The sequence below is a fragment of the Dermacentor albipictus genome, chromosome 10, assembly GCF_038994185.2.
Source record: "Dermacentor albipictus isolate Rhodes 1998 colony chromosome 10, USDA_Dalb.pri_finalv2, whole genome shotgun sequence".
NCBI lineage: Eukaryota > Metazoa > Arthropoda > Arachnida > Ixodida > Ixodidae > Dermacentor > Dermacentor albipictus.
Genome location: NC_091830.1, coordinates 54465641 through 54489150, shown reverse-complemented (window position 1 = coordinate 54489150; position 23510 = coordinate 54465641). Strand labels below are relative to the sequence as shown.

Genomic DNA, 23510 nt, shown 5'->3' with positions numbered 1-23510 from the left:
ACATCTTATCCTTTCATTCGCAGGTGAAAGGTTTCTATGAGGGCATGGGATACTGTATAAAAAAGGAAGGACAGTATGACTACTGGGTAAAAAAAAATATATTTACATTTACTGGCGTTGCGCGTATTGATTCAGCATTCACACCATTTCTGCATATGGGCAAGTTATTGTGGAGGGCTTGGTGACAAGTGTTATTGATAGTATAATAAATGACGCACTTGTCGACAGACATAGGAATTCGGAAGATTTCGTGAAGGGGTAAGTCATTCTATATTAGGAATAACAAAAGTCTGAGCGCCGTTCCTTAGGGAACTTCTGAAGTTGCTGAAATGTAATTGGAACTTTTGTTATTAGCAGAAACAAAGAGCAACCAATTGGTTAAAAATTTTTTTATTCTGTATAGTAGGTTAGGACGTATATTACAAAAGATAGTTTACGTATTAACCACTGATTAGGTACTTTTCTAGGTGCTTTCGCGAAATCCAGGAAGAAAGCGCCAGCATGTTGGTTGCAGTCTAGGTTAGTGAGCAAGTCTAAAAGGTATGCGGCCAGTTGTGTTTCATATGAGAAGCCCTTTCCAAATCAGGCTATGATGGATGAAAATAGTCAGCGGAATCAAGGAAGGTAATGATTTGAGAGCGAATGGCATGTATCATTATTATGCTTGTTATGAGATGGCACGATAGCTTAACGTCAAGTTCTTATAACCTTATGTTTAGATTGGAACGGCCACTGTGAAACCGGTCGCCTTGAAGGACATGTCAACTTCCTGGATAAATGTGACTGCTCCTTGCACCTCACGCACCCCATAATTATTCAGCGTGGACGTTGAAAGCAATGACAGGTGCTTCCCGATTTGAAGAAAAGAGAGGTTTAGGAACCTTTTCCCCGATTATTGAATGGACACTTTCTCTTCGGCTACCAGATTTCATACCGATCTTATTAGCCGAATTATTGGCAGTGGTGCTGGCATTACACAAATTAGGACCGTCAATTACGTCAGCCGTGATAATCAGTGATTCGTTATTATTGTGGTAGTCTCTTTCTGCTTCTGCTGATTCTCGCGTGATGAGGACGTTTCATTAATTGGTACCTGGCTACTTGAAAAGCGTGCGTTTTATTTGGGTGCGTGGCCATAACAGACAAATTATAAATGAAATGGCAGACTCTCTAGCCAAGGCATCGATAAGTGGCCCGATTCACCCCTCCTGCCCTTTGACTGCTCACGTTACTGCTGCTAGATTTCGCAGGAGTGTCATTGCACAGGCAGTATTACGCTCCGCAATTACCAACTCTGTAGGTTACCGACACCTTCTATAAGTTTGACGCAGAGATTTTGCGAAACACGAAAAATCGAAGTGCCATCACGAGGCAGCGCTGCCGTGTATCTGCGTTCAACTTCTATCTGCACAGGTCTGGTCTTGTCCTCTCACCATTGTGCTCATTCTGTGGCGAATCGGAGACAATAGACCATTTCTTGTTGCCTTGCAGGAGTTTTTCTATCATAATAAAACTACTACTCAAAATCCTGCTTCGAAATATTGGCCTAAATTTCTCAGTGCTGGCGATCCTATGTTTTGGACCCTCCATTATTGGGTGGAGTCAAAGAAATATTTGCTTGGCAATTAAAATGCGCAGCAACCAACGGGAGACCGTTTTTGAGGCTAGCACCCCCCCACGCCCCCATGATCGCAGACTGCCGCGCTCCAAAGCCAGAACACCGAAGTGAATCGCGTAAACTCTCTGCCTCTACCTGCGTTCACCTCGACAGTACTGCCTGACCCGTAAATGTAAAATTTTGATCATATGTACGTATAGTGTACTAATTTCCGATACGTCATTCGCTCCTGTACAAAGTTTAAGCAGACCGGCGAGTACATATTCTTGGTTGCCCCCTTATTTGCAACCAATATCAAGCTCGCGCAAGCCGGCGGTCTCTGTAGCACCTCCGCTAATGTGGTCACGATGAAGACAAAGTTCACTCGTCACTCATTTAATTATTTGAGAAATGTAACTCTTTTCGGCTATAAAGAATAGTAATTAAATTTCACGGAAACCATTGCTTTTATCGTTCGCGGCATTGTTTACTTTATCTCATTTTATAGTATGATGCTTTAACTGCTAGTTGTGCCCTCAGAGTTTGTAATGTCTGGTGGCAGAATTTCTAGAACGCTTGCAAAATGGGACGCCTTAATGTTGATTTATTGTCTTGTTTTATTTTTACAGAGGCAAAAAATAGGAGTTTTGCCCATTAAGCTTATTCTCCATTCACTATGCAAAATGTGCATAATGAAAGTGCAGGAGCTGGCAAGAGAAACATAATAGAACAGGAGGGGTGGTGGCAGGCCTAGTAGCCACCTCGGGTGCCACGGGGAGGCTGAGGTCACTGTTGCTCAGGTTCCTTATTACTTTTAGCAGAAGCACTGCCGTGTAGTGTCGCTAAGAGTAAACCAAGGCGTTGTAAAGTAGAAACAAAATGGACTTCTTGCGTTTATCTATCACGCTAAATTGACTGAAGCTGAGTTGTTGTGTTAGCCTAAAATAGAAGAATTGATATTCGGGAACAGTGTTGTTGCATAAGTTTCTTTGTTTTCTGTTCGGGAAACCATCCTCGGCGTTTCCTTCCCGAAAATCCCGCAACTACCCTGGTGTCAATTGTGCTCGATTCCATGATGACTCCGGCATTGGGTTTTAGACGGCTTCTCGTTCGAAATTTCGAGTGCAATATAAATTGGTCTTGCAGTTTCCACAGGAAAGCATAGGTGGGGGAGGCAGGAGTGCACCGCGCTTGTAATATTCCCATGGATGTAGCTCGCCTAATGCTGGAAAGATGCCGCAAATAATTTTTTTTCATTTTTACAGCGAAGCTGTATACCGGTAGCCCCTTCGTCCGTCCGTCCGTTCATCAGTCACCTGCACGCCCAAAACTCGTCCGGAGCAACCCCAGCGCATGCGCCACAAAATGAAAAAGGGATGAGCGCCAAAGGGGGCGCCAGTTGTGACATCTTTGCTCTTCGTCGCAGCTGAGCGCGCGCTCAGCAGTTTCTCTCTGGCTCTGAAATGGCTAAGCCACCCGTCATACGTACTGCTAGGAGCAGGCAGCTTTCGATGAGCAATGCCGCGAGCAGAACCGGGAACGAGCTCGTCTAGGCCGTACCGATGCTGCATCCCGGGAACAAATACATGCTCGTGCAGCCAAGTGCAAGCGGCAACTGCGTACCGAGGACCCGGATGCCAACTAAGCTGTCGTTTAACGAGCCATCGGGATTAACCCAGTGATAAACACCGGGGCCGCACGTTTCAGCTTCGCTGGTTAACCATCTTTATGCGGTACTTGGGCGGTGATTTTCATATGGTCTTTCTTTCGGTATGTAGACCCATTCCACTGTGATCCAATGGGTGGCGTTATGCTTGATCCCATGACGACGCGTCCCTTGGCCTCATCTCTTGCTTCTGTGTGTACAATGGATGCGCGTTATTCCTGTTAGCTTAGCGATTGCCTATTTTTGGCGGATATCATAGAGAATGGAGAGGTAGACAACACAAAGGTTTGGTCACAACTTCAGCAGACATGTAGATGCTTTCAGAGCTTATTACGTCTTGTCTAAGCGGTGTAAGCACTGCATAGGTTGCTTCCACTAGAGCAGGATTATCACGTTATTTCATGCGCTCCAAAATTAACCGCTTCATAATTAAACTGAATCAGTGACTTTTGCCTTTCGTCCTTTATTTACCAGCTACCTTAAGCCGCAGCTTATGTATGAAGTTTGTGCCTCAGTAACGTTTCTCGGTTTGATAACAGTGATAAATAATTCGTTCTATGGCAAAGAAGTCCGAGACAATATTTTATGTCCCGTTTTTAACTACTAAAAATGTGAAGCCTAGAATGCGAAAAAATCGACTGTTTGCTTTGAGCAGCTGCGTAAGAAGTCAGGAAAGCCAAACACCGGAGATATATAAGCGGAGAAAATGTTTTTGTCTCTTTGATTTGAAGCTGTTTCCATTAGTATTTCTAGAGAAACAATGCATTCGGTATTAGTAAACTGACCATTTTTATTTGTTCTCATGTGATAAGATGATATTTGAGTGCTTCAACCTTATCCTTCGCATCCACTGGACGAAGGAAATGTTGCAAGTTTCTTGTGTGGGAGGTACGAGTCGCTCAACCTGAGTTGACGGGTCTGTAATAAAAAAAATGAGCTTAATTTCAAGGCAGTGTGAGTGGTTCTGCATATCACACTTGTAAATAGGCCTTGTTTAATGTAGCACATCAAGCCCGCATACATTAGCCTCAGTTCTATTAAAGCTGATGTGCTTTATATACCCTGAAACAAAACACATGATTTTGCAATTTCTGTTTATTTGTGTCGCTTAAGATACATTATCAAAGCAGACCGCGGCTAATGGGTTTTTAGTAATTAACATGAAAGAACAAACTCGATAGATTTGCAGCAATGAAATGTCTTCAAATGTATCCATGCATCCCCTCGCAGATTATGATATCAACATACACAGTCAAGTGTTTCGGAAGGCCAGATGGCAATACGAAATTGTAATTATAGATGCATTGCCAAAAGTTCGATATAATAGTGTCATTCAAATTGTAGGCAGTCAGGAAACTTGCATTGAAACTGTCCATAAACTGAATAGAACTCAGGGATTGAGTGTTCCATCAGCATGATGTACACCTTAAGCAATAACGAGAAGAATCAAAATGACTAGCATTACAGAACCTAACGGTGTCTGCATCATTCAGTTCAGTATACATTTTTGGTGGCTCCATGAAATTTTTTTTTACAAAATCCAGGTAATGAGACCCAAATAGGCCATGAACCATTTTGAGGTGGTAATGTAGGGTCCAACTATCAATATCGCCAATGACATTAATGTCCCTTACCAACCTCTGCCTTCAAGCTTTGAACTACCCATTTCCTTCTTCTAAGTCATTCGTTTATCGGTGCGAGATGCCTATATTTTGCCCTGGTAAGTAGCTGAAGAAATACTCTCGCATTTAAAGCCCGGGCCTCAAGGGCTAACAACGTTCTTCCCAATAAAATACATGAATAAATCAGGCCTTTTAAAAACGTCCACAAGCAGCTTTTGTAGCTATATCTGCTGGTGTAAAAATGTTCAAATAAGTTAGAACGTGAATGCATCCGTATCATTGAAGACAATAAATTTGAAGAAGGTTTGTACATATGGAGGTAATGGCAGGTTTGGCACTACCAAAAAAGAGCATGGAATAAAAGCCTTTGAAAAACGCCGTTCTACGCTGTACCTAAAGGGAACGTCAAGTTGTTCATTTTTTATTGCGCGTCTGTGTGCGTTCCTTTCCTACGTCCTGTGTGCTTATAGCGCTCTAAGTTTTTCTGACAAGTTCATTTCTCCTTGAATTCAACTGAATCATAATTTTGAGCCATTATTTAAGAGCATCAGCGTTCTGCAAGTAGTTTGATATTTCTACATCCCTTCCACATAATTTTACGGGAATAACCTCAGGTCATTTAAGATATTTATACTTCTCGTAAATGCACGCCGCAACGCGTGTGACATTTTCGGAAGGCGTTGGTTTTATGGATTTAGTTTCTACGTTTAAGCAACATTAACTCTTGTACGTGAAGTTTGGAATTAAAGTTATGCAACTTAGCTTCAACCTGCAACTAGATTTTACACATTTGATTGCACATGGATGACGATGCATAATATGCGTTCTTCCTACATAAGCGTGCGTAGTCGGTGCCATGCGTTGAGACAAACACTGAAAACAATTTGGTACTGTTAACAGAAATGGCGTAACTAGTGCTCTTCGAAGTAATACTTCTGCGGGAACCCTCAAGGTGGAGAGAAGTAATTAATAAAGGCAAAATTAGACATCCACCGTCTGTAGCAATTACTACAGAGGAAGCCCATAGGGTTCCTCGGAAGAAAAGCCTCGCAATCCAAAAAAAAATTCAGATGGTAGAGCGGCTGCTCCGGAAAGGCGGTGATCCTGCATTCGAGTCACGGACCAGGACGAATTTTCTTCAACTGCGAGGGTTTTCTTTCGAGGAACCGGCATGGGTTTCCTTTCTAGCAATTGCCACCAACGGGTGGATGTCTGATTTTCCTGTTATTGGTGCTCTTTCACCTTCATACGTAATCAGCTGCATCCCCTATTTGAACTGCACAAACATGGCAAATAATGGTTCCATAAATTCCTAGTAGCCGTTTGCATTGCTTTCATGACGACTTAAGTGCGAGCATTACCTGAAGCTCGGCAACAAGACGACTACTTCGAAAATAAAGCATGTTTTGCTTGTGCGTGTCTCACATCCTTGAAAAGACCTCATCTGGCAGAAGCCTATTGCAGTCAGACAAGATACTTCCTGACAATAAATGTATGCACTTAAAATAGGGGAGCTTTTAAATATTGGGCACAGCCCAGCAGCTAGACAGGCTTTTCTTCGTATGACATATTATGTTTAATTATTGCTTCATTTCTGCAGACGTCGTATAAAAGTGTTCGTCATGGAGGAAAGGTGCAGAGCTCCACCCTGCAATGGGATCTAAACTTGCACCGCAATGTGGCGTTCTTGAAAGGAGCTTGTCAGCCAACAAACATATAATAATTTAATAAAACCGAGCCTGAATTGGTTGAACTGTAGAAATTATATTAAAAACTATATCATAAGCAAAGGTAAAAATGTACAGTGCTGCTAGCATTCCATGTGTGCCTTCAAGTTGGTGTTAGAATTCTTTTTTACTAACGTTGCGTTTAGAAAGGGAACACGGAATATTTATATAGGCCTTTACGTGAGTTGCCATAACTGCCGCTTTGCCGCGTTGGTTGGTCTCTGCTGATTGTGCATTTCATTGAATGAACGTGTGGCCTAATGGTCCACAGCACTGTTAGTCGTCCAGAAAACCGAGATAATTTACAGTACGCTAGAAGAGCATGTCCATTTCGGTCAAGCAGCGGCACTCATTCTCGTAGTGCCAACGTTTCGTGGTAGCCTTATTGACCTACAGAACTTTTGAGCAATGGAATATTTAATAAAGAATGCTAGCAATCGCATTGAGAATAAAGTGGTTTACCCTGGAATTGTCGTCACGGTTTTCCGGTGCCATTGCTGCTGCGTTGTCCGTTGTTTAATTAACACTCGCCGGCGTACGAACTTCTGCGTCTGCGTGCTTGTGTTCGGGTTCAAGAGATGCCCTGAAGGTGAGGGTGACATTGCGTTACTTGGCTGAAGTTGACTGTTCTGTAGGGGATTTCCTGGTGTAACTGAAGCAGTCCATGTTTGTGGGCCTGTTTGTGAACTAGAGGTCACCGTTGTGGTGCTAGGAGGCTGCAGTGTACTTATTGGTAGATTTCCACTGCCCCATTGTCGTTGCGTGCCCTGCGTTGGTATACCCGACGACCCTAGAGGGTTCCATTGTTGTTGTGGGGATGTTGGCATCGTTACAGCACCCGACTGCTGCGGCGCTGTGTTTGGGTTGCTAGTTGGTGATGCCCCATTATTCCAATGCTGATGCGGGCTGTGCTGTTGATTTGGTGACGTCGTTTGGCCGCTCCATGGCTGATGTCCAGGCTGCTGTTGGTTTGGTGGCACTGTGCCTGTACCTTGCTGCTGCTGGGGATTCGATGGTGGAGTTCCGTTACCCCATTGTTGTTGCGATCCCGGCTGTGACATTGTCGGGCCATTCCATTGTTGCTGTGGGGATGTTGGCATCGTTACAGCACCCGACTGTTGCGGCGCTGTGTTTGGGTTACTCGTTGGTGGCGCCCCATTATTCCAATGCTGATGCGGGCTTTGCCGTTGATTTGGTGACGTCGTTTGGCCGCTCCAGGGCTGATGTCCAGGCTGCTGTTGGTTTGGTGGCACTGTGCCTGTACCTTGCTGCTGCTGGGGATTCGATGGTGGAGTTCCGTTACCCCATTGTTGTTGCGATCCCGGCTGTGACATTGTCGGGCCATTCCATTGTTGCTGTGGGGATGTTGGCATCGTTACAGCACCCGACTGCTGTGGCGCTGTGTTTGGGTTACTCGTTGGTGGCGCCCCATTATTCCAATGCTGATGCGGGCTTTGCTGTTGATTTGGTGACGTCGTTTGGCCGCTCCATGGCTGATGTCCAGGCTGCTGTTGGTTTGGTGGCACTGTGCCTGTACCTTGCTGCTGCTGAGGATTCGATGGTGGAGTTCCGTTACCCCGTTGTTGTTGCGATCCCGGCTGTGACATTGTCGGGCCATTCCAAGGTTGCTGGCCCGACTGGGGAGGAAATGGTGGCACGCTCCCAGGACTCTGCTGCGTTGGTGAAACTGCGCTATTCCATGGTTGCTGCTGCCGCTGATGAGAACTTGAAGGCACTTGATTAGTCCACAGTGGTGGTGCCATTGTAGGACCCGATTGCCCAGGCACACCTTGCTGCGGGTTTGGCGACGGCATTCCGCTGTTCCATGGCTGTACGCTCGGATGGGGAGCCGTGGGATTATTCCAAGTTGATTGTGGGGTCTGTTGTGTAAACGGCGGTGATGCTCCGGTACTGGATTGAGTTGGGTTTTGTTGTGATGGAACAGTGTTACCCGGAACACTCGGCATTACTGGTGGAGGCCCTTGCACCTCTGCATTTGCCAGACAACAAAAAGTAGAAATGTAATAAGCTTCAGATGAAAAGTGCTACTTATATACATGAGCAATACTTGCAATGAATGCAACTGTTACTTGAGCAACTCTTACATAAACATTCACGCCGAAAATTTGATATCAGGCTTGCAAACTAAAATGTTATAAGTGCCTCGGTAAATAAAGCTGCTTAAAGGGGGAGCACAAAAATCTTACAATACACATGAAGGTATAACGCATCGTATGAGAGTGAAATACATATAGGCCGTGACAACTTTTGCACAAGAAATGACAACCGTAATATTCTGAAGGCATTGATATCTTTTCTATGTGAACCAACAAAGCTGAGCTATTTTGTGCTGGCGTTCAAAGTGCCGACCTCGCGACTGCGACCTCGTGATTGTAGATCCCGATCTATAGAACCTGACGATGCCTCGGGATCAGGTGAATAGGCTACCGCGTAAACAAGCGGATGGTATCACGCTACTCTGCCGTGCCCTGGTACCAGCTGCTGACATTATTATCAGCAGGTTAAGCAGCTTCAGCGTTAGCAATGTTGACACTTGACATGGAAAACAAGGTTGAAGGTGTGCGACCTTACATTACAAACATATGGTTGTGCTTCCACATTTGCATGATGCAAGACGAAGGCTCAGCCTTTTGTAAAAACATTTCATCTTCACATAATCACCACATTGAATATATCAGACCATTGCTTAATTGGTATGGGGTCATGGAATGTCCTCTTCTGTAGTTCCTAAATATGTCATTTTCCGCAAAGCAAACATGATATATGCCGTATATTCATTAGGAAGACAACATAAGTATGTACACGCGCCAATAAATACTTTTCACCGCTCAAACTATTCAATGCCATGCACGATTACCTTGGGACACTTTTGAATTAGTCTAGGATACTGGTAATACGTGCTTATTAGTAAGTACGAGCTCTGTGGTGGATATGTTCTTTAATTCAATAAGACTATGAATAACGCAGGGCAATAACTTACCTAATCAATGGGATGTGTTGCCTAACAGTACGTGGAGCGATGGGTTAATGGCTGCGGTGGCTACATTTGCACAGAAAATTGTCCTTTGTGATTTCTTCAGGTCAACGCACTACTTGCAGACTCTAGAGGCTGACTGGCGATCATGAATATTTATTCCTTGCCAGAGTATTGAACATTATCTTTCTCTTTGGCATCTTATTCTTCAACCTTAACGTTGACACCTTCTCTGTTAATGCCCTCTATGACTTTTTGGAAATTAATCCACAGCGTTTAGCTGAAGAGGACAATGTCGCCTAGAAGCCTAAGGTTGTCGAGATATTTGCCGTTCATCGTCGCTCCTAAGTATTCCCATTTTAATACCTTGAATACGCCTTCTAAGCATGAAGTGAATAGCATTAGGGACATTCTGTCTCCTTGTCTGACCAGTTTCTTTATAGGTAATTTTCTATTTTCCTCTGGAAAACCAAGGTAGCCTTCCAGTTTTCGTAGATGTTTCTCAGATTATTCACGTATGCCTCCTGTAGTCGTATATTATGCAATGTCGTCATGACTGCTCGTATCTCTACCTAATCAAATGTCTCTTATAATCTATGGAAGCCGTATACCGAGGTTGGTTGTACCCCACAGATTTCCCAATTTCCACATTGATGACATTGATGTGATCCATTGTACAAGATCGCTTCCTGAAGCCAGCCTGCTCTCATGGTTGATTGTAGTCAACTGTGGCCCTGGTTCTATTGCAAATTACCTTTGTGAATGTTTTTTTAGAATGTTCAAAACCTATTCCCTTACAATTCTTCTCTTTTGAATGTTTCTTTCCTTATTCTTTATACATTATCTTTCTTCCGCCTCCCTCGTGCATTTGAAGTCGTGAGGCATTGTGCATAAAAGGGCGCAAGCTCCTCAAAATTATTATCTCCTCCATCTCTGATGAACTCGATTGTTATTCCATCGTCTCCGGCCGATTTACCCGGAAATATTTCCTGTCACATATGCTTAAAAACAAATTCGTACATTTCACCTCTATCTCTGAGTTTGCTGATTTTAATGTTTAGTGAGACTTGACAGCCTCTGTAATCGGGGTACGTGGTTGATTTCGACTTCCGGCGGCTCAGTAGCATGTATCAACGGCATGCTACACGTCTGTTTTTTTTTCATGTGCTCTTAGCAGTACGGTGGTGAGTACCTGAAAATAATGACGTGACCTTGTGTCCATAAACACAGTGCCACAGTACCTGAACCGTAGCAATTAATCAAGATTTGCTTTCTCTGCGTAAAATTAGAGACATACATAAGCACAGTGCCCCAAGTCCCATGCCCTATTACGTCCACTGAGGTGCAATAACTACATTTTTAATCGAATATTGATGTGGGTATGGCTGATCACTATGCAGTTGCTCTAAAAGGTAACTTTACTATCAATTTTCACAATGATATCCTCAGAAGTGGGAAACTGCGCGCCTTAGTGTATTTTATCAACCTGGGGAACAACAAAATTAAACCCATTAAGGACCAGCGTGACCATATGGTCACGTTAGTCTGCGCAGTGGATTTCTATTAATTAAGATTACCAAAACGGCACCAAAATTACCTTTAACGTGCCGTTTGACAGATTAGAGTTCCCTTTATGGATACCAAGTGGCAGCAGCTGTCAGTGTTATTGTGGGAGACCCTAGCAAATGCAGGAATAAGTGTTGCTCTGCGAGTAGCGTTGCCATGCATCGCTCCAAGGGGTAAGTGTTTTTTTTTTACTGCTTGTTTAAGAAATAGTCAGATATCCTTACCTCCATATTGCTCTTTGAATATGTGACCTTCGATGAGCATTTGTGAAAGAATAATGTTTGATTTATCCATGAACGTGCGTGTTATCTTGCGCGTTGCCATATGGTCACGCTAGGCCTTTAGGCTACCTAAGTTTTATATTTTTTAACTGAATTCTCATCTCGTGCACGGCTGCTGGGGCGTTCCCACAGTGGTTATTTCTTATTTTATTGTCTGAATAGGTTGATGTTGAAAGAAATAGCGAAGCAGTCATAGTGAAACATGACGATGTGTCAGTGGTTTATATCGAGCCGCCAGATGCTAGCACCTATTCGGATGAAAACTCGGCCGATGAAGGCTCAGGTGGGCTCATTGACACTCTAAGCAGGTGGTAGCTATTAGCCGGCGCTGAAACTGTTTTCTCTGACGGACGCCGCATTGGTGGATGCGACTCGGACGATGACGACCCCGGTGAGCAAGGTGACAAAATATCAGAGGTTTCTTCTTCTGTAGTTGATGCGGCCATTCCGGCAAAATTATCCACTGCTCTAAGTGGACGAAGGGTGATCTCCAGACAAGCCTTGGCATACTTCCGAACCCAAACTTTGCTGCTTACAGGGTCTTTTCACTTGCTGAGCTGTTCGATCTTTTTGAAAATGCCGTACTCGATGGGGCAAGTACTCGTATGTTGAGAAGAAGCGAATCAAGGTGGCCCATCCGAACACTGTTGCTAAGTACAAGATTTATAGTTGGTACGGACCAGATGGATGCAAATGCAGGTGCCTATAGGATTGCAATCCATGGCAAAAAGTTGTGGTGGCCGATTTTCACTTCACTTTGCGATGTATCTATCATCAACGGTTAGGCGCTAATTCGTAGCACAGGGTTCAACGTCACGCAGGTGGAATTCCGCAGGCAAATTGCACAAAGCTACCTGATGCGATGGAACAATAAGCCTAGAGGACCTGGTCAACGCAGAATACCAAAGGCTGGTGATGTCCTGACTGGTACTCGGTATGACCAAGTGGCCCACTTTGGTGCACCAATACCTAATGGCAAGAGGTGGAGGTGTGCATGAGATAATTGCAACCGCGCGGTGCACAAATATGACGTCCGCATGTGTATTCGATTATTTATATCATATCACACTAAATAAGTGCTCGACAATTCGCTATATATGATTTTTTGATGTTTCACGGCTTGAAATAAATGTTTTTAACTTCGCGTATTTTGATGTAACGTAAGGGCCCAGCGTGACCATATGGTCACGGGCTATATTTCAAAAACTAATTAGGCAAGGGTAATAATCTCTTGCATGTGAATTATTAGTATAAATGTAAGTTAACGTATGACATTTACTTCAAGATAGCAAGAAAATAAAGAAACCGGTCCCTAATGGGTTAAGCAATGGACACCAAACTATACATTTTCTTTCTAAAGGTAAAACGCGGTTAAACATTTAGGAAAAGACGCCGCATTCTAGAACACCACTATACCTGACTTTTGCTGCTGACCAAACGTCTCAACCAGGAAAACGAATTTTGCATTTTTATGCCTGCGCTCTGGGCACTCAGTGATACACGGCTTTTCTAAGGCTAAACATCACTCGTATCCATCCTTCGGTTGCTTCTAAAGTCCGTGCTGGAGTCTCCTGAATTTCAGCCTCAATATTAAGAAAATTCTTGTAGAAATGAATACCTATGAACAACAATATCAGCGATACATTGGTAAAGCATTTCCCATAACCATGGTACTTTCGTTTTCAATCATATTTCGGTATAGTAGGGCAGCGCAGATTCATGATCCTACCTGTGACTTAGATAATCACTGCCGGCTATTCCTTCGAAAACTATATATCGTCATTGCTACTTTGTGATATGCTCTAACATTAACTGTACAACATGTATCTAATGTTTCTCTTCAATGGGCAATGCAAGTTTCTTGTCCGGTTCCAACGACAAACTGCCACGCACAATTTAGGGAAATAAAGTCATATGTTGACTTACATGCGCCATTTCATTCAGAAATCTGTATGTTTTAAATGTTACTTTTAGGCGATGTTTCATGCAAAGTAATATTATATATCCTAATTGTTTTTTCAGACAGAGCAACAGAGAGAGAGAGAGAGAGATAGGTGAGGGCGGAAGGGCTTACTGGCACTATTGTTGTATCTATAACGTGCTTTAAAGGCCGTACTTATGCGTCGTACACACAAACTTTCGCTTTGCAATTCAGATGGACGCCGTCAGTCGTCGTGGCATCTTTACTTCTTGCGATTTCACGTGATAACCTCCTCTCAGCTTCGCGGCAGGCACTTAGATTTGCTTCCATAAGCACTCTCAGCTCTCCCACTATACTTTCCTGCTATCACTGCACCCCATGCAATGTGTTTCACAATATATCGTCGTCTCCTCACATATATTTCAAATAAATGCTTGCGAATGCACTTAGAAAAAGAACAGCCATGAAAGCCACGCCAAGCCAAATTAAGATATCGCTTTCAACATTACGTGTCTGGTGACTGGGCTTGAAGCTTGGTCGCCCAGCGCAGCATCCAGATACTCTTCATATCTTGCCACACTTGAATGTTTGGCTAGACAGAATAATGACCTTGCCTGTGCCACTTACTTAAAAATCCGCTATTTGAGACTTTTGTCCTCTACGTCAGTCACGCAGTAAACATTTTTTTAAGTCGCAGTGAAAATTATCAACACGTTTACAGAAAAAGCTCACGCTTGATTACGCCGAAATCTTCGCACGAATTTTGAAACACTATTGATATTTTATTTCGTCTTCATATTTCCGCAAAAGCTTCTCATAAAAATTCAGCAGCGCAATCATATTACGCCCACACAACTCCATTTCAGCATTCTAAACACAGTGACGCATGTCTGCATGGACCGCCTATGGTTTATCGTATTGTTGTCGCATTTAACTGCTTTTAAAACGGGTACAAAAGCACCTATCACCCCATTCTGTCAATCTTAGCCACTGTTATAACTGTGAGAGTGTGCTTGATCGTGCTGCAAAATTGTCTTTCCTTCATGTCATTTATCACGAAACAAGTGATGGAGCTTCTTCCTTGCGTGAACACATCAAGGAAACTTTTTTGTAAGGTAAGCTTTGACTCATATCCTCAAAGCCACTACGCCTACTTCTGGGGAAACACGGGGAAGGCGGGAAATGGAAATTCAAGACGATGAGCAAAACGAGAACAAGGTGAAAGCAGGAACCTACATTTCCACAGGTGGACTTCTCCTCTTCAAGCCGCCTACTTATGCCATGGTCGCCGTTTTGTCTATTATTAATTCTCTATCTTTCCAGAGAATCAAATCAGTCTTCTTGTTGGCTTCAGTCGCATCGAATGGAGACCACATAGATATGAACATGGGCATCTTTCATGCATCTTTCATCTTTCATGGTCATATATGTCTGGGGATCTTTCAATTTGTTCACATTGCTTCGCGCACTTGCCGAGCTCATTCTCCCGTTCCCGCGCAAGTCGAAACCTCCAATGTAACTTTTCGAGCGAAGTTTGCTTTCCCCCCAAAAATAGTCGTAGCAGCGCGCCTTTCTAAAACGAGACTTCACGCATGGTCATTATCTTATGCGCACCGGTTACTAATTTATGTCAGCGTCGACTTCGAGTGGTTCGTATGCAGAATGTTATAAGTGCAGAAACAATGGCTCCTCGTTTTTCCGAATACACGTTCCTGTGCGCTTTCAGAGAAGCATACCAAAAATAGTTGTTCGTCCATTTTATGTCTGACCTTCTACTGAAGGAAGTGAGAGCGCGCCAGCGTACATTGTCTCTCTCTGCGTCACGTAACACTTTGAAATGCTGTGTGGAGCCGCTCCGCAGTTGTGATCAGGCCTGTTTGGCCCAGACGCGAGATCTAGCATGTGTTGTGTCTCGCATGCGTTGCCCGCGAGTGCTTGCTCGTCCTGTCTTGTTTCGTGCTTAGTGCTCTGTAGAGGGTGTGAGTCATTTTCATCGGCTATAACCTACCCGTCGCACCTGCAAGGCCGGCTTTAGGCAGTGGTTCTGCTACAAATGGAGTCGGGGAAGCTTGAGTTACAAACATGTCGTACCTAAAGCGATACCGTACCGTAGCAATATGTGCCAGTCGGCTGCTGAATACCGCTGGCGCACTGGAGTATGAAAGCCGGTAACTTAGGTCGGTAAACTCATACTCTAGCAATACATTGTTAAGATTTGTTTGTCAATAAAGTCTGCTTCAAGTGATTCGTATTTTCGGTATAGTCAAGAGGCACATAAGCCGCGCTGATCTTACAGACACAATCAAGTTGACATTGCCGTACGTCACATGCAACAAAGTGGTTGAAAATAAATTGTTACTCTCAGAATCACTAATCATCAAGTTATAATACATGCTCGCGGGAAAAAATCGCAAATCGGACACCCAGAGTGTCGCCCTTCATATATCTCATCTACAAGAACCTTGCTATCAATATACTTACTTGCCCTACAAGTACGTTGGCATTCTGCCAAAGTCGGAAAGTTGTTTCCTTTGTATGTGCATCCGTACTCCACGAGGCAGGCATCTTTCGCAGGATTAAAATAGTAAACGGGAAATACTTGAGATCCGCAGCTGGATAGTGGGCGATGCATGAAGCATACTTCAACTGAAACGGAAATAAACTGTCTTCAAAAATACAGAATCACAGGAAGTTCACAACGATTGTTCGTTTTTCTTAAGTTATTCGTAACACTAGTGTACACTATTCATAATTTTATGAGTCTTGTTTATTTTACTCTTTCATCATGTTAAAGCCCCCTGGTGCTAGCCAAACAATGTAGAGTACGTAAATCAGTAAAATTAATGCTTTATAATATGTGTAAGGCATTCGTAAGCCACAAAAAACCATATTTGTGGACCTAGAGATTTCCAATGTTCTATAGTGTGAACAAAAAAACTACATGTAGATGTTAACATGTGGGGATAAAAAGAAGAGAGACGCCACGCATACCATTGTCTAATAGCTGCTGATACAGTATATCTGTCAGATATAGCGCGAGATTTATTTTGCGGAAGTCTAGAATTGCGGATTTCGAGCAAATTAATCCCGACAACGAAACAAAATTTTTAGCTTCACACTGTGATAAACCTTGTACAATCAGTAACCGCTATAATTACGACCTAAAACCACTGTTGGGAGGAAATGTTTACTATTTGTGGCGTAATCCTTAGACAGATGTTCAAATAATGCGAAGTTCATTACAAACACTAGACAGGTTTCACTTACGAAGGGTTAAAATAGAGACTGTACACAATACAGACATGTTTGTACCATGTGGTTATTTACCAGTCATAATATATGTGTAGCAGAACAATACTTTGAAACTGCTCGTACATCCCGGTGACAAAGTCGTGCCAGCAGCTGAAGCTGACTTTTAAGGTCCCTATTCTGCCTGTAAATATAATTCCTGTCACCCTGACATAAACGCTACCCTACCTCTCACTATTCCCCTTATCAAGAAATCGCTGGCGGCCCATGCCATGTCGAGAACTAGTAGATGCCATAGTGTCCTTAGCCCGTCTGACTACCTATAAGCGTCCCTCTGGGCACATGAAAACTCTACAGCACAGTTACCATGTCATCTATGTCATGTCAGTTACCATACGATCTCAGTGCAGAACTCATGCTTGTTCATCTTAAGCCACGCCTTTTCCTCAAGGTCTGCAAATAATATACCAAGCGTGTTAGCAGAAAGGTGCACTTTGTCTGCAGCGTTCTGATGCGCAGGCGTCTTGTGCGTTACCTTACGCTGGTTCTTTTGCATACAGAGCAGGTGAAAGACATACGACATTGCATCATTTCTGCTGGCACACTTTGGATATGTGGCTGGTAAATATAGACATATGGTGCTAGTAATTTGCAACCATCGAAGAAACTCAACATGACAGTTACTTTTACTTCCATGTCCCTTACTTGTTAAATGTTCACCTGGCGATCTGCCTACTTTTTGAGATGGTTACAGCAAAAAGTAACGATTCGACTCATCTGTTCTTCTGTCTCCGTCAGCAACGCGCGACAAATGCACATGTCAGCCGTCTGCGAGCTTTCGATTGCGAAACCGGCTCAATTACTTTGGTGTAGGCTTGGCTCACCATATGTTTCCATGTCAGAATGTCACGGCCTCCTAGATTCAGGAGTGTCTTTTTGTGTGTGGTCTGAGCCCCACGCGAAGCGCCCATAAAGGGATGTCAAGGCTCCTATCAAGTTTCTTCCGAGTGCATCAGCTGCTTTGTTTTGTTCAACTCCACCTCAGTGACGCTAGCGTAACCTTAGCGCCAGTTGTTATATCCACCGAAATTCTGGCTTCGCGGGCGAAAAGCACGATATAAATATGAGGCATACTGCACTGTGGACAAAGGGACTACTTTGACCATCTGGGAAGCTTAAATTGCACCTCAGTCTAAGACTGGACCCTTTTTTTATTTCATTTCAATTGAAATGCGGCTGACGTGGCCGCGAATAATGTGTCCGAAAGCTAACTAGCACAAAGCCCAAACCACTAAGCTATTGCGCCAGTTCGGTACACTAGGCAGAAGGCATAAGACCCGTGTGTGACACTGATAATAGTAGGCATCTGTTTCCATTGATTCGTGAAATACCTTTCACAGGATCCGCAAAGCGCATGTTTCCTGCCACTATCATCGCAGATAAATGAACAACTAGATGGTGTTCTGTTAATAAAAATTGAAGAACGCCTTCAACCCGAAGATTTTGCACAGTGATCTTACTAATGCAATGATTTATATTTACTACCTAGATCCAGAGGCACACATTAAATAAGAATAATGATTTGCTTCGTGAAATGTAGATACCATACATTTCACTGTGCGTTATGTCCTCTGAGCAATGAAAATATAGTTCACAAATGAGACCGGTGTCTGATTTCTGTCTTTCCAAGTTTTAGGCACGAAAAGAACATCATTGAAACCGACGCATTTTCGAAATTTCACTTTTTTCACTATTGGTATAGGGGAATATTTATTTAGTAACAAAGAAAGTATAAATTTGGTAATGTTTCTACTCGGCAACACATTGAAAGCTTGTACGACGGAGATGTAGTTAACTTGACAGCAGCTATTTCAAATGGCAAGACCAAACCAAACAATCCGAAATCATTATCTGAAAGACGCATTACTAAGTAAAATAGTAATTGAAGCTCACCGTCTACCAATTATGAAGTGTGAAATTATTGGCACATTTCTACAAAACCTCGATGCACAAGTTACTGCGATCAGTTGCACAAGTGACCACATTGTAGTCATTCGTATCAGGAAAAATGTCAAGTCCGTTCATGGGAAGACTTCCATGTGAATGATGTTTACTCTTTAAGGGCGAAGCAATACAGGAACATGCAAATTGCTTACCGCTTCTGCAATTCCCGCTGCATTCCATGAAAGATTGAAATGGAGCCACCGCGGAGCATGTTGACTGGCACAAATTGTTTTTGCGGTCGTATTGGTATCTGTACGATCTACATTTGGTAAGAACTGGTGTGGTTGAGTAGACGTCGCATCTCCGATCGTGAGCTGCGAAAAGTAGCGATCGTGAGCTGATTAGTATCGTTCTTTCAAAAAAAAAATATCACAATTTAAGCGAAGCATTTCCCGCCACACATTTTCTGTTTCTCAGCTGTAACCAGCTAGGTTCTAGCTGTGTGTGTAGGCAAAAGTGACAGCTGGCACCCCAGAGCTAGAAGAACTAAAGCTTGAGCACAGCATAAAGCATACCCGGCGCATCGCCGGGTATGCACCAGCTGTGTTTCATGGCGAGAAGTCTCAAAGCATATTGTGATAAAAAATATTGTAACAAAAAACTCAAACCAGTATGGACACTGTTGAATATGGATTGGGGTTGGACGTCATGGACTCTATAAGCAAACCACGTAACCCTATCCCAGCTCGCTTCCAGCCGTGCAATGGGTAGGCCGGATGCGGTGAGGACTGTGGAAGAACAGCATGCCTACGAATGCCGTCATGAACAGAGGCGGAAATATGCGAGGAGACAATGGGCGGACCCGTAATACGGTCGAAGATCGTGCCGCAAACGCCAAGCGTATGCACCTTTGGTTGGATCACCCCTAGCGACTCAACTCCCACCCTAATTATGGGTGGTTTCAACCTAGACGTGTCTCGGCGAGACGGAAAGTGGTTCGTGGCGTTTCCCTTCGAAAGTTTCGACATTCAATGTTTGACAAAAATCCGTATGCTCAAGGCGCATCATCGGTCGTGTGCAGACCTCACCTTCGCCAAAAACCTCCCCAGTGTCGCGACAGAACCACAGGCCATGCATCATAGCGATCATAACGTGGTAGTCACCTTGGTGACCAAATAATAAATCCTAAAATGCAAACAAACCAAGGTTAACAATAAAACAAAAGCATTGTGTATATATATTTATTAAAACCTAGAAAAATAGCCTAAAATAACAAAATTCATAGTGGTATGTGTGTTTTACTCTCCAGAAACCAATTTATTATCAATATATTTATCCCTATATACATGCGCACTGAAGCGAAATATTTCCTGAACTTCAGCGCATCCAGTAAGGTCAGCCGTAAGCATGCGCAGGAATTACAGGTACACACACACACACACACACACACACACACACACACACACACACACATATATATATATATATATATATATATATATATTCTTATGGTTACGTGTGAAAGGACAGACGACAGAGGCTATTTATAGGCTATTTACACTGGAGCCCTGGAGCCAGGAAGCCAGGCCGACACTCGCTCGCGCCAAGGGCACAGACCCACTTCGTCGTTCTCGAGGTGGTTCGTCTATTGAGTACATCGCAATAATATCGTAGTACTACGCCCCCCCCCCTTTTCCCGGCGGCAACAGCGCTGTCATGGTGCTGTTAAATATCCTAGGCGTGTGGAGAGTAGTTGGGCTTGAGCCGGGCGACGTGGACAATGTCAGTGGTTGTCACAGCGGAGGACGTTGTGGGCGGGGCTAGAAAGATTTCATAGGCGACATCGGTCACATGGCGAAGCACGCCATACGGGCCTGTAACAGGAAAGCAGTTCTTCACAAAGGCAAACTTTACGCGATGGGGACCAAAGCAACACGAGGGTGCCGGGCGCAAAATGGACATGGCGGTGACGGAGGTGGTAGCGTTGCTACTGTTTGTCTTCAAACGCTTCTAGACGATCACGTGCAAGTTGGTGAGCATGGGCGATTGCATCACGGGCATAGCCGCTAGTTGAAGATATAGTGGACGGAAGCACAGTGCCAGTGGTAGCGTCGGTTTTTGGCCATACAAGAGGTAAAACGGGGAAAGGTCAGCAGTTACGAGAAGGGAAGATTTGTACGCTAAGGTAATGTGTGTGTGTGTGTGTGTGTGCGTGTGTGTGCGTGTGTGTGCGTCTGCGTGTGTCTGTGTGCGTGTGTGTGTGTGTGTGTGTGTTTGTTCGTGTGTATGTGCGCGCGCGCCTGCGGTGCCGCTGGTGGCTCCGGTCAGAGGCGAGTAAGGAATTCAAGCTTCGTTGCCACAAACCACTGCCCGATGTCATGTGGGTTGCCAAGCGAGCATCGGGGTATCCCTCTTAGCGTCCAGGTTGCACGTAGGGCTGCTCACACCGAGGTGACTGCAGGTGCTCGCAGAACCATGCGATGTGGCCCGCTCCACAACAGGAATAACACACAGGGGGAGGTGGAGGTCTATGCACGCGCGGCGCTTCGAACTAGCCCGACATGTCGGTATGTGGAGAATAACCGACACCGCTGTGCCCATCACTAGGTCTTGAGGGTCGTCATTATTGGCGGGTGGGACGGACCTTGCCGACAATGATGCCATTGCGCGTGGAGTTTCCGTATAGTTGTCGTACGCGGCGTTCACCTGCTGCTAGGTAGTAGTGGGCCGTGAGAAGGCAGCGTCCGGCGACGCGCCGGTACCGGCGAAACGTTCTGGGAATTAAAGAACTTCGTGTCGGAGTAGCTCTTCCCGAATTATTTGGCATATCGTCAACGCTTGCCACCGTAGTGACGTTGGCCAACCCACCGAACTTGGTAGTTATTCGGTGTATCTTCAAGGTTTCAAAGGTGCAGCAATGTCGTAGGTTGTCAGAAACCGAGTTAAAGTTATCCTTGTCGGTGAGGAAATAATAGACGTCCTTTGTGAACCTCTTGAGTAGGAGACCAACTTTGTCTTCTTCTGACATACATGAGTTCGCCAGCTTACACAACCTAAGGATATCCTCAGTATTGTGGTGCAAGTCGCACCAGCAAGTTGAGGCCTTGGGGCGGGAATCAGTTGAGCACGCTTTTTCTTGGCAGTGGTGTCACCGAAACAGCGTTTGGTTTCTTCAACGGAAGTGTTCCAGGTTATGAGAGGGGCCTCATTATTCTTGTGCCAGACGAGCACGGTGTCATTTAGCGAGAACACTACATTTGTAAGTTGTGACTTCGAGTCAGATTTGTTGCTCTTGCTCAACGCCAGTAATGTGTCAACCATTCATCGACGTCTTCGCCAGCTTTTCTGTCGTAGGAGCTGGCTCCCTGAGCGGCTGGTAAGGGAGAAGAGCGGAGGACGCCGAAGTACCTGCGTTAGTAGACATGTTGAGTGGCTATGGCGGTGGGCAGTAAAGGCGAAAACTGCGGCGAAGACTTGTAGGGAAAAGTTCCGTGTCCGGAGGTGGCACCCTGCACTTCCACCAGAAGTGTTACAAGGTGTGAGGAATGTATTCAGAAGGCTCGGGGCGAGAACACTGGACCGGACAAGGCCGCCGGATCGAAAAACAAAGTCCTCCTATTCCTTCACTCTGTGGTGCCAAAGAGGCTCGTAAACTTGCTCGTCTACGTACGCTAGGTTCACAGGATACGTCAAAGGCAAGATACAACAGCCGGCACTTATGCCGTTGGCGACTTGGTCTGGTTGTGAAGCCCAGTTAGAAAGCCTCCTCTGTGCACAAAGCTTTTGTCACACTATGATGGCCCTTTTGTGGTACTCGACCACCTCAGCGAGGTGAACCATAGCATAGTGCGCCTCACCTCCAAAGGCCGACGTTCTGCACTGACTCATGTAACGCATGTCGCCAGGCTCAAGCCATGGAACCAGGGCGAAGCCACCTTACTCGCCCAACGAGCTTCATCTGGGCGAGGAGCAACGTAATGGCGCGTTCCTACGTATGAAACAGAAGGGAAAGAGCGGTGGAAGAGGAGGAAGAGAGGGCTTTGATTTTCGGTCTGGCGGCCTCTTCCCATCCAGTGCTTTCGCATCAAGCCTTCTGAATAAATGCCTCACGCTTTGTAACGATATATATATATATCCATGAATTCCATCTACCACTTAAACAATGTTAAAAACATGTGGGTCTTAGCTATTATTTGCCTAAATATGCATGATTGCCGAAAAAGTAAATAACCATGGTGGAAGTTATCAAAGCTGTATCGGCAGCGACAGCTAAACATTTTCAGTCACGAATTCAATTTCTTTATTTAAAGATACTTTATTATTTTACTGTCACTCCTTGCACATAACGACAAAGTATTGCCTAAGCGCGCGTTAGCTTTCAGAGCGAGCTGTACACATTTTGTATGATGCGGCGGCACTCTGCTAAAATACTGCAGTATAATAACAATGACAAAATAATGGCGCAGTGCTGGAAAAAAAAGTTGCGCATAAATTAATTTAAACTCACCAATGGGTCGCCAAGCGATGGACACCCCAGCTACCAATAAAAGGATAAATGATGTCCTTATATTCACGTGCATTTTCACCTATCTACAGCACTAACTGACCCATATACTTGTGTAACTCTTTCTTCATAAGAAATCTCCGTTGTGCTATATACCCTGTAGGAGACGCAATACAAAGGGAGACTTACGACATGAATAAAGACGTATTCTTCCCAGAATAGTTGGCGGGCATTGAATGAACCAGTGTATGCTCAAGGTTACAGTGGTCACAAAAAAGTTTGCACACTGCGCAACTCCTCCACCTATTGTTGATGTCCCTATAACCTGAAATTTTCGAAGACATGTGCGTAAAGCTCTACATGATAGATGGAATTCATGGCAGTCTTACACACGTCCTCTTGCAATAAATGACACAATGACTAGAGGCCACTAGCACA

At 44.3% G+C, this 23510-nt stretch overlaps 1 protein-coding gene across 1 annotated transcript; it reads right to left on the bottom strand.

Annotated features, from left to right (window-relative positions):
* Positions 1-4035: 4035 nt before the first annotated feature.
* On the bottom strand, positions 4036-23234 carry LOC135907618 (uncharacterized). Its single transcript, XM_065439297.2, has 5 exons — positions 23076-23234; positions 18781-18942; positions 15857-16021; positions 7075-8602; positions 4036-4181 (listed from the first exon to the last, which is right to left on the bottom strand). The coding sequence occupies exons 1-5, from the start codon at positions 23146-23148 to the stop codon at positions 4163-4165; spliced, it is 1947 nt and encodes a 648-aa protein (XP_065295369.2). The 5' UTR covers positions 23149-23234; the 3' UTR covers positions 4036-4162.
* Between the last annotated feature and the right edge of the window lie 276 nt (positions 23235-23510).